The sequence below is a fragment of the Triplophysa dalaica genome, chromosome 5 (genome assembly GCF_015846415.1).
Source record: "Triplophysa dalaica isolate WHDGS20190420 chromosome 5, ASM1584641v1, whole genome shotgun sequence".
Taxonomy (NCBI): domain Eukaryota; kingdom Metazoa; phylum Chordata; class Actinopteri; order Cypriniformes; family Nemacheilidae; genus Triplophysa; species Triplophysa dalaica.
The window spans coordinates 12,660,602-12,673,871 of record NC_079546.1 but is presented as its reverse complement, the minus strand read 5'-3'; the positions used below and the strand labels follow the sequence as shown (position 1 = coordinate 12,673,871).

The 13,270-nt window shown below is 39.0% G+C and overlaps 2 protein-coding genes across 3 annotated transcripts; one reads left to right on the top strand and one right to left on the bottom strand.

Moving 5' to 3' along the window:
* Positions 1-212: 212 nt before the first annotated feature.
* depdc4 (DEP domain containing 4) lies at positions 213-4,999 on the bottom strand. Of its 2 annotated transcripts, none has more exons than XM_056747957.1 (9): positions 4,861-4,999; positions 3,565-3,967; positions 3,329-3,480; positions 2,986-3,178; positions 2,461-2,696; positions 2,226-2,368; positions 1,954-2,079; positions 1,771-1,849; positions 213-1,317 (listed from the first exon to the last, which is right to left on the bottom strand). In XM_056747957.1, exons 2-9 carry the CDS (start codon positions 3,810-3,812, stop codon positions 1,082-1,084), a joined length of 1,413 nt encoding a protein of 470 aa, XP_056603935.1. In that variant the 5' UTR covers positions 3,813-3,967; positions 4,861-4,999; the 3' UTR covers positions 213-1,081. The 2 variants fall into 2 exon arrangements, with proteins under 2 accessions (XP_056603935.1, XP_056603934.1); XM_056747956.1 differs by lacking the exon at positions 4,861-4,999 and adding an exon at positions 4,384-4,459.
* A 48-nt stretch (positions 5,000-5,047) lies between these two features.
* On the top strand, positions 5,048-12,305 carry usp44 (ubiquitin specific peptidase 44). Its single transcript, XM_056747954.1, has 7 exons — positions 5,048-5,184; positions 6,439-6,700; positions 6,909-8,174; positions 9,088-9,283; positions 9,728-9,836; positions 9,921-10,126; positions 11,352-12,305. Exons 2-7 carry the CDS (start codon positions 6,524-6,526, stop codon positions 11,480-11,482), a joined length of 2,085 nt encoding a protein of 694 aa, XP_056603932.1. The 5' UTR covers positions 5,048-5,184; positions 6,439-6,523; the 3' UTR covers positions 11,483-12,305.
* Positions 12,306-13,270: the final 965 nt, after the last annotated feature.

Below are 13,270 nucleotides of genomic sequence, written 5' to 3'. Positions count from 1 at the left end.
AGATTCCGCTGTGTGAAGCCGGACACGGGCGAAACGCTCCACATATCAAATTAGATAAAAGACCTCGTTTTTAAAATAAAGCCAACAGATCTTGTTTGAATATGAATGCACAAAATAGGAAACAGCATTTGTTCACAGATTGTTAACGGAAATACATTAAAAAAATGACATATGTTTTATGTTGTAAATCACACACAGTAACAGGCACGATACAGGCTTTTCAAAGTCACTCATTTTAATGAGTTTTAAATGTAGCAAAATTAAAGTGCATCTACATCTAAAGCAATTACTTTCATTTGAATACATAATTAGTCCACTGTACCATTAAAGCATGTTCAAGTTCATTCACTCATTCTTTTACTCAAATATCAAATATATATCATTGATATGTATCACCACAGTGAATGAGATCAAATCCAGTGAATTCGTACACTACTATTTCAGCAGGTAAAATCATTCTTACATTTGTAAATTCCATTCACCTATCATCTATTTCACTTCATCCCTTTTTAAATCATTAATATCATATATTACACTTACAAAATACTGTAATATGAGGTCAATATTCATTAAAAGCGCCCAGTCATTGAATTAAAAAACGTAAATAATAAGTAAATAAGCGAGAGTTGTTCCAAGGAATAAAATTAATCTATACCTTTAAGGCATAGGTTTAACTTTTACTCTATTTCAAGTGCAAGTAAAACTATCCCCAAAAGCCTTTAGAAACCTGAGCACATTTTTTGTAAATAGCTTATTTACCAAATTGCTTGTAGTGTACAGCAGTGATTGGTAGTTTCTTAATACTATGAATATCTAAACATCTTCAAATTAGCTTAAAGAAATTACCTAGATAAAGTGAAACGTGATTTTGTTCAATGCGCTGCTACTTCAACTACAGTAGTTTAAAAATTAAGATCTACTCTTTGGATCGCTACATTATGTAGGATTTATTCCTACTAATCTACAAGTAATAAAGTCACTTAAATGGCCTCAACTAAGAAAAAACAAATTACTCTGTGTCAATACTTGACATTTTTCTTTAACCTGGATGAATAAAACCTCTAACACAGCTTGCTATAGTCTAACTATCAAACCGTCTATCCAGTGTTTGCTGATTTCTAAAATGAAGAGAAAAAGTGCTGAGAAAGACTCCCGGGTGATGCTTCTGAAACTGCTTGGCCAGGCGTCTCTTCTGTTTGACAGACAGGCTATCACTCTGAGAGATATGGTGCATTAACTGCTTCAAACTGGCAAGAGTGTCCTTGTCTCGGTTTTCCTCATACTGCCGGAGTGACACCAGCTGGCAGAATGTGAACACTGCAAGGCCAAAAAATATTTAAGTGTCACTACACTAGTTGCTGCTTCATTCCACTGGATGCCAGTATAAGGCTGACTTCACATGCTCTCTCGATAATTACGACTTCAACCCGGAAGTAAGGTCTGGATTTAGTGACATTATAAGTATTAAGCACCTAATAGCAGCATTAAAACATTACAAGTATCTGTTAAATTTAAAAAAGCACCCTTCCATACAGTATTTATCATCCGGTTTGAAGTGGGAATTACTGAATTTCCGAGAGCACGTGAAGGGTTATGGCTGGAAGGGATACAGCTACCTCCACTGGGCATGAGCACTTCACTACAGTATTATTTTCGTATCCCCTCTTTCCATAACCCACGTGAAGGCAGCATAAATCCTAGATGATTGACATGTGTGTGTCAACACAACAATGTAAAAACGTAAAAGAGACTGTTCAGGACTGAACTTACGTGCTAAATTATCTAGATCCATCCCTTGCTGCAGAGATTGTAGCGTGTCTGTTACAGCCTTGAACAATGATGATGGTGTCTAGATGAATAAAAGAGAGAACATAACATTTTAACCAAAACGTCCAAATATTTTTGAGGCCCATGCATGTGATTTCACATAAATCCATGTTTTTAGAGCATTACCTTAAAGAGTTGTCTGTAATGATCCATGAAGAACAGCAATAGCTGCTCACACTGAACACGGTCCATCTCCTTATTCTGGATCACAGCCTTTGCAAACGTCCTGCTTACCAATACTCGGTTCTCAATCTGTTTTGACACAAATGAAAGAAGTCAGTGTATTTGTTTCTCATTATAAATTAATTTACATGGCTCAATTTAAGCAGCCTACACTGTTACCTCTATGGTACACATGTTGTGTAAATACAACTCTTTACTAATGCAGATGTCTATACCTGCTTGTGCAGTCTGAAAGCTTCACTGTCTGTAGCAGCTGCCATAAAACCCAAAAGTCTGCCTAACTCGTCCCTGCTTGTGGGCTCCACCAAGTGCAAAAACAGTTGAGATGCTCGTAAGGAATCTTCACCTCTCCCACAACCTTATAGCAGACACACAAAACAAGATTATCAAAATGAAGATTTTAATGAAGAAGTCAGGGAATCAGAGTCAACAAACATGCTCTAAAATGACCTATGAGATGCAGGATCCCAGCCTGGATGTCAGTGTAGCGTCCAGACAGTAGTGGCGGTCTTTCTGGGCTATTGTAATACTTGGCGATAGTGTCAAACAGCAGTTTCTTGTGTGCCCCAAACTTCTCCTCCTCTGGTGCTGTGTTCTGTTGGAAGAGCTGCTCGCTGACAACCACGATTAACTGATCTGGGAACAGCTCAAGACAATCGACTGCTGCAATCAGCCAAGAGTCTAATCTTTATAGAGAAATGACACACAGGGTGGATGTTGGGATTATGCACAATTACAAAAAGCCTAGTTGTAGTCCTGGATTCTGTTGGTCAATCCAGCTGTGCTAAAATGCATGATGCTATCACCTAGTTACTGTGTAAATATAGTGGGTTACTATAAACATATATTTACATTTTGAAATAAAATGATGTCATCAAATAAATTCAACCAATAAAATATTGAATGTTTTTGGTATGAAGAATGGAATCTTATTCTTATGTGTTCATGTGGCAGTATTGAGTATTGCACACTGACTCAGGCAGGTTCAGACTCTTTGACACTTCACGATCCACACAGGTGTTGGAGATAACCAGGTCACCATGGTTACGCAGCGATGACCGCAAAGCCTCAGGTTTGGCAGGGGACGTCAGAATACAGTCCAGCATGGGGATCTCAACCACCTGTAGCAGCTGAAGTAATGCCTGCTGTTTCCAAACCTCTTGTACCACTTAGAGAAACACAAGAGGTGCGAATATGTATGAATATATATATTCAAATTTGGAATTGAGTAACAGACTTTCTAATTCTGAAGAAGAACTATTCCTTTAGATTTAATTGAAAGGGAGTGCAAACCACTTAACATCATACATTCTTTCACCTTTTTTTGACAGGAAACCATTTGAAAACGCAGCACGATTTAGATCAGAGGGAACAGATGGGTGTAGGTTTATATTTTTCAGTAGTCTCTCCACCCTTCTGTCTGATGATCCAAGAACAAAGGGGTTGGATATGGTGTGCTTTTCTCCAAACCTATAAAATTAACATCATTCAACATTCAGTCAGCAACGCTGCAGCCAGTCTTTCCCTCTTTAAAATAAAATAAAATTGGATTACTTTGAAGTGGTCTTCTTTCCAGTGTGCTGATCCGGGTTCTGATTCTCATTATATCTTTTCCTATATGGATCACTGCTATCCAAGAAGCGATAGAGGCTGCAGCTGGAATCCTCAAATGTCATTTCCTTTTCTTTCCTAAATAGCTTCATCCCGACAGGTTCAAACACTCTAGATTCCATCAAGGCCTGGCAGAGCTTGGCAGCTTTGAGACGGGACACCTCGCTGGAAGAGAAGTAGATGTTCTGCATGAGGTGGCTCAGAACCACGTCTACAGCATCAGAGCCAGTGAAGCAGTCGTGGTGGATGCGCAGGTGCTGTCTGCGGGGTCTGTGCTCCACCTGTGTCTGCAAAGCCGCAATGATGTTCTGCCACAGCTGAGTGGCCTTGAAAGGCCCCGAGACACCTGCGTTGATTTAATATTGACAATTAAACACGGAAATTCATTTAACATAATGTAGACATGTATCATCGTCATCTTTAAAGCACAATATAAATATCATGTTTTATAAAACTGGTCATTTTTCAATACTTAAGGAAAATCGAAGTACCATGGTAATGCATCATAACAGCCATTATTATGGTATACATACTTAAATAAACATAAATGTCGATGTAAATATAGACACTGAAGTAAAATCAAAACATTTAATATAACGTTAAAGCTAAAAATATTTTTTCATCGTCGATTTACGAGATAAAGACCTTCAGAATTTTACGGTCTAACGTTTACTTGTTATCAAACTAACGAAATTAATCAGGCAAATTTAGAATTTAAATATAGATACAAATAGATGAATTAAATATAGGGTCTGATTGTACCTGACAGCTGCATATTTTTGCTTAAACACGTTTGACTGTTCAGTCTCCTAAATCGAGGAGTCAAATCCACCGCCATCACTGAATCGGAAATTACGTCATTTCCAGCGGGCCAGCGGCTGCTACACTTCTGAATGCTGGTCTGAGATCAGTTTGAATTCGAATGAATCTTGTGCACTGTCATTTCTACCGTCGTGTTAAATAAATAAAAGCACACAGAAAGCTTTTCTTTCTGTGAAATGAAGAATATCTGTATTTTTTTATGTTTTTTTTATTGGTACACTAGGTTCTGTCTTTACGTATTCTATAAAATGTACATTTCTAATTCAAATACAAACATCTTAAATACAAATACACGAAGTAAAGAAATATTTCTGATCAGCAATACCTCTCAATTATATATTTGATACTGTTTATTTTATTCAACTCTGCGAGAAAGTACACTAACAAACAAGTACGTATTAAATCAGACCAACTTACTTTTTCTAGTACGACATTATAAGGATTTTATTAGGTATATTGTGCAACTCTTGCGGTGTCTCTCCGGGTGACACGTAAACACCAGTCACACACATAAACGTGCCTTTAAAGTTGTGTTTGAACTTTACGGGACGTTCCTTATTTCAATCGGCAATCGCAGTAAATATGAAAATGTTTTGAGGGGTCTCTACTCAGCGGCAACTTGACTCGTGTGTGTCCTCTCCGGCATGACGTCACGGAGGGACACTCCACGCGACAAGTGTACAGACAAGATGGCGCTCGCTGTTGTACCCCACAAGTAATCAGCGCTTGAAGAAAATTCAGGTGAGTGGAAAAAACGCCGTTTTAAAACACCCCCGAACACATCGCGTTCACATCAGTGGTGGGAATAAAACCTAATCAGTACATTTCAGCGTCCCAACACCCAGTACTCACTCTTGTGCTATGTGCTTTTAGCATTAGCACACTAGCACCCCGTGTGCTGGTTAACATACCCCTGTACCAGGCTGATTGATGACACTAAACTAGTTGTAGGATATGTTGCTAACCAGTTTAGCTCTATGAAACTGGATAGGTAAGGACAAGTCAAGCAGTTAGCAGCAGGCATGGAGCATTCATAACTAGCGCGCCTAAACACCTTCAAAGTCAAACTAATTTTCTTTAACTTGGTTTAAATGAAATCAGCCCTCCCTCCCTCATTGCAACTAGAGATTTGATTTATTGAGACATCTGATTGATACGGACAAGCGCTGGTTGCTTCTATAAAGACATTTATACGAACAAGGGTCCTACGTAGCTATTGTAAACGTCCTAAATTCTTGTTACGTTAATGTCAACAAATTAAATTAATTTCAAGGGCGATTGGTTTGTTTTTGTTGAACACACGTGGGCCCCAAAGGAACATGGACGTTATTACTGTCCCGCCACACGTAACCTGCCGTCTCTGGAGCTAAATTAAGGGACACACACTTGCTGAAGCCGGGTTGTTTACACGCTAGGCTAGCAAGTAACTTAGCTGATACAGAAGCATGTTTATGGTTTAGAATTTGTTGGGCATTTTATTAAGAGTGGTCCTTGTTCTTACTTACTATTTTTCTTCATTATATGGTCCAACTCCAGGTTGTCCATTTTTTGTTTTGTAATATTTTTGTCTACAAAAACTTTCATGCAAACCTTTACATCAAAATAGTTTTATGATGTGAGGAACATTTTAGTGAATAGATGAACTGTAGTTTGTGTGTGTGAGTGAGTTAGTGCGCGCATGTGTCCGTGTGAGCATCAAATAGGAGACCATCTCTTGTGGTGTATCATCCTTTTTATATATATATGTTTTATTACTCTGTGGGTTTGGAGGGAAAATAATAATACAAAAATAAGCTAATTCACGTCCTACTGTTTTCTGGATTTGATACAGAATTGTTGTGTCACACAACAATACAAAAAATGCAATTTTAATTCTGTTCTTTTTTTTTCTTCAATAACACTCACAACGGAACCAATGTCAATACCATTCAGTAAGAAGACACGAAAAATACAAAGTTCACAAAATCATGACCACACTGATCCGTTTTAATGCAGATTTTCCATCATGCCTGGGAAGGAGCTGGATTCATCGCTGTCTGCCGTCACCATGGTGATGTGAGAAGGGGAGTGGCTCCCTGTGATGGATAGGTGTAAGCATGTGGGTCGCTTAAGGCTCGCTCAGGACCACTCGATCCTGAACCCGCAGAAATGGCACTGTGTGGACTGCAACACCACAGAGTCCGTGTGGGCATGCCTCAGCTGTTCACATGTGGCGTGCGGACGGTACATAGAGGAGCATGCGCTTCAGCACTTTAAGGTTTGGGAGACCTACCATATAGTTTGCCATTTATTTATATCCCAAAATTATATAATTTTTAAATATACAGAGACAACTTCCTTAGAAATGATTTGATTGCGTTTGTTCGAGCACCTTAACAGATTATGTCAGTTTGAATTGATGGGGAAAAAATTTAAATGGTCTATATCTTAATATGTGGAAATATATATTTATTTTAATTTTATAGGAGCAGCACCACCCCCTGGCCCTGGAGGTGAATGAATTGTATGTGTACTGCTACTTGTGTGACGACTATGTGCTAAACGACAATGCAACCGGTGACTTAAAGCTGTTGCGTAGCACACTGAGCGCTATTAAGAGCCAGTGCTATGAAGTCACCACACGCAGTGGCCGTACCCTACGGTCGTCCTCCACCGCTGGAGACCAACTGTCCCCCAGCACGCAGGAGCTTCAGCTGCGCGATGAGGACCGCATGTTCACGGCACTCTGGCACCGCCGGCGTGCCCTCATTGGTCGCGTCTTTCGCTTGTGGTTTGTGCAGACGGAACGGGGCCAGATGCGATTGGAAGAAGAACGGCAACAGGAGGAAGAAGAGGAGAAGAAAAGGGAGGCACGGGAGAGAAGGCGGGAACTTAAACGGCAAGCCAGAGAGGAGCTTGAAAGCGCGCCTCCAAGGAAGAGCCGTCGGATTCATCGGCAGAGCCTTAAAGCTGTGTCGGCTTCCACACCAACGTCAGCCATAAGCACCAAATCCACAATACGAAGGTCTGCCCCAGCTCGCATCTCCACCCCTACTCCACGAACAACTAAAGACAGAAAGCCTCAGCAGAGGCCTCGTACATCAACGAAAGCCAAAAGGCCTCGGCCACCCCCACCTAAAACAGGCGATTCACCAATCAAACGCCGACCCACCGTCACACCAGGAGTTACGGGTTTGCGCAACCTTGGCAATACATGCTACATGAACTCTATTTTGCAGGTTCTGAGTCACTTGCATGTATTTCGGGAGTGCTTTTTGAGGCTGGACCTGAACCAGGCACTTGAACTGCTAGCCTCTGCGGTGAGCCGTAAGTTAGGACTCACCAGTCAGCACGTGTCTCAGCCTAAAGGCTCCAACCAGTGGTCGGGGCTCAGCGGAGGAGCCTCACGCTCACGAAACATGGAGCTCATCCAACCCAAGGAGCCGAGCTCCAAACACATCTCACTTTGTCACGAGTTACACACGCTGTTTCAAGTGATGTGGTCAGGGAAGTGGGCCCTGGTGTCGCCGTTCGCCATGCTGCACTCTGTGTGGCAGCTGATCCCGGCGTTCCGAGGATACGCACAGCAGGACGCACAGGAATTTCTTTGTGAACTTTTAGATAAAGTCCAGCATGAGCTGGAACGGACCAGAACGCTAACGCCCACCACCGTGCCGGCCAATCAGAGACGGCTTATCAAACAGGTGCTCAGCGTGGTGAACACCATCTTTCACGGACAGCTGCTCAGTCAGGTGACTATGGCATGCAAACCATCCAGTCCAACATGCACTTATATTTATGTTTGAAACATCTATTCGAGTATAATGCTCGTACAAAGATATTGACTACGTTTACATGTGTACCGTTAATGTGATTATTTCCAATAATCAGAGTAAGGACTTAATCTCAGTAACATGTTTACATGACATGAGGAAACGTCTTCACTCTCGTTTATTTGCAGTTTTAATTATACTGATTCTTTTCTAAAATATATAGTACAAACAAAGCTCTCGGGTACAGCAAGCATGGAACTGGCTATCGTTTTATTGTTCAATGAATTGCGCCAAATGCTAAACGCCTTTCTCCGGATGTGTTTCACAGTTATTTAGAGACGCTGTGATAAACACAGAAATATAATGAAAATGTCTGCGTACGCATCATAAGTTACTTTCATTATGCTTACTGCGATTACGAGCTTAATTGTATTATTTAAATCAAATGATTGCGTTTAATATTGCCAAAGTCCTATTATAATCGCATTATGAGGGTGCATGTAAACAAAGTCATTGTTGCATTACTTTGGTGGTTAGAATGTCTGCGCTGTTAAATAGCTAGTTCACCCAATTTTTTTCAATTACGCATGTCATTCCAAACCTGAATTATTTTCTTTCTTCTCCAGAACACAAAAGATGATGTGTTGAAAGACAAACCAAACAAAATTAGCCTGAAGTCCTTAAATTACTTCTATTTTATGTAGACATTCCTCAAAAAAATCTTCTTTTGTGTTCTACTGAAGAAAGACTCGTATATTTAGGTCCTGAGTGACATTAGGGCAAATAAAAAAAAAAGATTATACGGGTGAACTATCCCTTTGAACAATATCTGTTGGCTTACTATATGCATGACATCAGAAAGAATTTTGCTAAAAATGTTCTTTTCTTTTAGGTGCGGTGTTTAGCATGCGATCATCGCTCAAACACAATAGAACCGTTCTGGGATCTTTCTTTGGAGTTTCCAGAGCGTTACCACAGCAACAGTAAGGATGCTGCACAGGTTCAATGTGGGTTGACAGAGATGCTGGCCAAGTTTACAGAAACGGAGGCTTTGGAGGGAGCCATATATGCTTGTGACCACTGCAATAGTAAGTTGGATATGATACAATGTGGATTTAGGAAAACTAGTGAATCATATATATTTAAAGTGATAGTTCACCTGAAAATAAAAATTCTCTCATCAGTTATTCACCCGTTATTCCGCTGATCAAAACCTGTACATGACTTTGAAACAAAAAAGAAAAAATGTCACCGTGTCCATCAAATGGAAGTCAGGTTGTTTGGTATGCCCAATGTTATTTAAACTATCTTTTGTGTTCATACAGGTTGGGATGACGTGAATGTAAGTAAATGTTTAAAGAATTAAAATATTTGGGTGAACTATCTCTTTAAATTACAAGAATATCGTGACACAAATAATATGAGAGAAATAAAATGACAATTAAAATTTCTATTGGGTGAACATTTTCTGCCTTTTGAGGACTTTTTAGACAACCCAAATAAATTATGCATCTTTTCATTGTCTTTTTAAGGCAAACAGCGGCGATTTTGTTCAAAGCAGGTGGTTCTAACTGAAGCACAGAAACAACTGATGGTCCACAAGCTGCCTCATGTTCTCAGGTTGCACCTCAAACGCTTCAGGTACTTCATAAACACATACCTAAGCAGGAACTGTTGGATTTTCCAATTGGATCTGTAATTGATATCCTGTGTGTGTACGTTCAGGTGGTCTGGGCGAAATCACAGGGAGAAGATTGGAGTTCACGTTCAGTTTGAGCAGGAGCTTGACATGGAACCATATTGCTGCAAGGACTCCAGTAACTCGCTCCACCCTCAACACTTCCTCTACCAGCTCTCTGCTGTCGTGATGCATCATGGGAAAGGATTTGGCTCTGGCCATTACACAGCCTTTTGTTATAATACAGAAGGAGGTAAAACACTGTTCATTTAGAATCATAATGACTGTTGATATTTAGCATGTCACTGCTGTGTACATTACTTCTTTTGTTATATTTTTTGGCTTTTAGAAAAATAGTAAACTGATAAAAAGCATTTAAAATATATCATATATTTTTTTAAACACCGCCCGTCTATTCAGGTTCATCCTAATCAAAAATATTTTTTTGAGTAAACTTTTTGTTTTTCATTGAAAGAAATTCATGTATTTTGGCTCAAAAATATGTATGTCGGCAAGAGTAATTTCAGACAAAGACCTTGAGATTGGAATATATTTAGAGGGATTCCAAAATAAAATAAAATTCTGTCTTCATTTGCTCACCCTCAGATTGTTCCAAACATGTATAGATTTTGTTGTTCTGCTAAACACAAAGGAAGCTATTTGGAAGAATGTCAGTCACCAAAAAGATCCCATCCACCATTGACTCGCATAGTAATTATTTTCCCTACTATGGCAGTTAATGGGGTATGAGACCTGTTTGGTTACTGGCATTCTTCTAAAAATCCTTCTTTGTGTTCAGCAGAACAAAGACATTTACACAGGTTTGGAACAATCTGAGGGTAAGGAAATTATGATAGAATTTTCATTTTTGGTTAAACTATTCTTTTAAGATTATTGGAAACATTTCAGTTGAGCGCTTCCTTGATAGGTACTGTATATTGATCTGTTATTTACAGGTCCACATGAAATCTGTGCAATGAAATATATTTCCTAACAGGCTCACATGTTATATAGAGCAGGATTTTGGACAGGTGTAATTTCGCAATAGGCAAAACAACCCAGAAATAGAAATGAAGCAGTTAAAAATGCCCAGACCATTGTTGCAGCTGCAATAAATCTAGTTAAGACAAGTTTTAATATTTTATGACCTGCCATTTATTGCATTGCTGCTCAGTGAATTTATGCTTTGAGATAACAATACTGTGTTAGTTCTTGGGAAAGACGAATTCAGACGTTATTATGTTATTTAATGTAACATAAATGTGAAATTGATGGGACTAGTTAGAAATCTGAGGTTCTATGCTTTCAGAATATACCATATGTCATTTAACTATTTCCGTAATCCTAAACAATATTTATTTGATTGAATCTTGGTCTTTATCAGACTGACACCAGTCAGTAACATTGTCTGAATTTTTTTGTTTACTGTTATCAGAACATAACACTCAGTTAATGCCTCTTTTTCTCTAACTGCTTAGGGTTTTGGGTACACTGTAATGACTCTAAACTGAGTGTGTGTGCCGTGGAGGAAGTGTGCAAGGCCCAGGCCTACATTCTCTTCTATACACAGCGGAACTCCCAGGACAAAATCAAAGCCAGTGACCTCTGACCCCTACCGAGCAGCCCGTCAGCCCAGAGACTGTAATTTGTACATTCTGTTGATATAGATTTCGAGCTGGATAGCACGTGTCTCCTTTTTATTCTAGTGTACAGCAGTTGCGGAGAGTGTTTGTTTTTGTAATACGCACACTCATGCCTTAAAGTTATACGACTGACAGATTTTTGTGCGAGGCATTCTTGCAGTGACTAGCATTGTGTGTCAGTATGTATGAAGAAAGTGATAACGGTCCTTTGCGTGTATGTCCTGTTTAATACTGAATGTTGTCCACAAACCAAAGTTGTGAGTTTGAATGTGTACCGAGCCGTGAAATGTTAGTATGAAAAAACAAGATCAAGACATTTTTCTCTTAATATCACAATATGTTTGTGTTTTGATTGTGATTTTTTTTAAGTGACAAGTTTAAAACACAAATCACAACATTTCAGGACTTTTTCTGTCACCTTGTCCGAATGTAGTTTTATACCTGGTATTTGGGTAATTTTTTTCCATTTTACAGGAAAATGTAAGAGATGTTTACACCAGCAGAAAACGTGTATGCTGTATCATATACTGCCCAATTTGGTGTATATGCTGTTAGACGGTTGTCTATTTTTCTGTTGGATGAATGCGTATCTGCAACTCGCACACACGCATACACCTGCTCACATATCTTACAATGTTTCGACGTATGTTTGTCTAGGTTATTGTTCTAATTCATTTTCCTACTTCACTCTCGAGCAGGTATAGACATGTAACTATGCAAATTGATACCTCAATTCATAGAGAAATTTACCTCAATAAAAGGAGACTATTTTTGCATTTTTCTAAACAACTTGTTGTTTTCTTTAATGCTCTAAAGACAGTGTTTAAACTCTGGATGAGTTTAAAGTCCCAGTGAAATAAAATGTACACATTTTCATTCTGCTCTTGTTTTATGAACCTGTTGAGCAGGTTTCTTTGTGATGTCACAAAAGCAACTAAAACAGAACTGAAATGATTTGTTTCAAAGTCAAAATGTTATACAGTTATTAGATGAGACAGCCATTTTGATATTGTACAAATATCAAGGAAACTGGAAAAGCTGTGCGTTTCTTGTTTGTTGTCTCGCAAAAGCCCTTCAGCAGTGTGTAAAGCCCAAGCCAAGCTCTTCACATTTTCTCATTCATTACACAGAGTACAAATGAGTAAAAAGTCTGTATATCACTCTCGAAAAAAAGATGATGTATTTGGGCACTGGCCTGTACCCATGCATAGTAATTTCATGCTGATTCTATGCTATACAGTTGCATTCCCTTAAAGAAATAGTTCACCCAAAAACCTAAAATACTGTAGTTTGTTTACGCTAATGCTTTTATGAACCAATTACATTTTTTCTTGAAACTTAATATTTTTCCACATAATAAAAGTGAAGAGTGACCACTGAAGTGACCCATATGACTCTTGGACAATCTTCCATGTATTCACTATAGAAATATGATAGATTTCACTATATTTTAAGTCATTAATTGATTAAATTTAAGTAATATTATCTAACTAACATTATTTCCTGTGCGTTGCGGCTCTTAAATCTAATTTTCTTTTTGTGCATATTCAAAAAGGTTGCCTGAGTACAAGGTGCAAATTGCAATAGGTTTGACATCAGTGATCCCTAACGTTACACATTCGATTTCATGCGCGCCACTCAGACCATCGTTTGACATCACAGTACCGCGAGACAGAATCGCGAGCCGACAGCTCCGTATGTGTTTGCATCGCTCTCGCGATACTATGATGTAGCAGCGCCTCATGAAACTTACA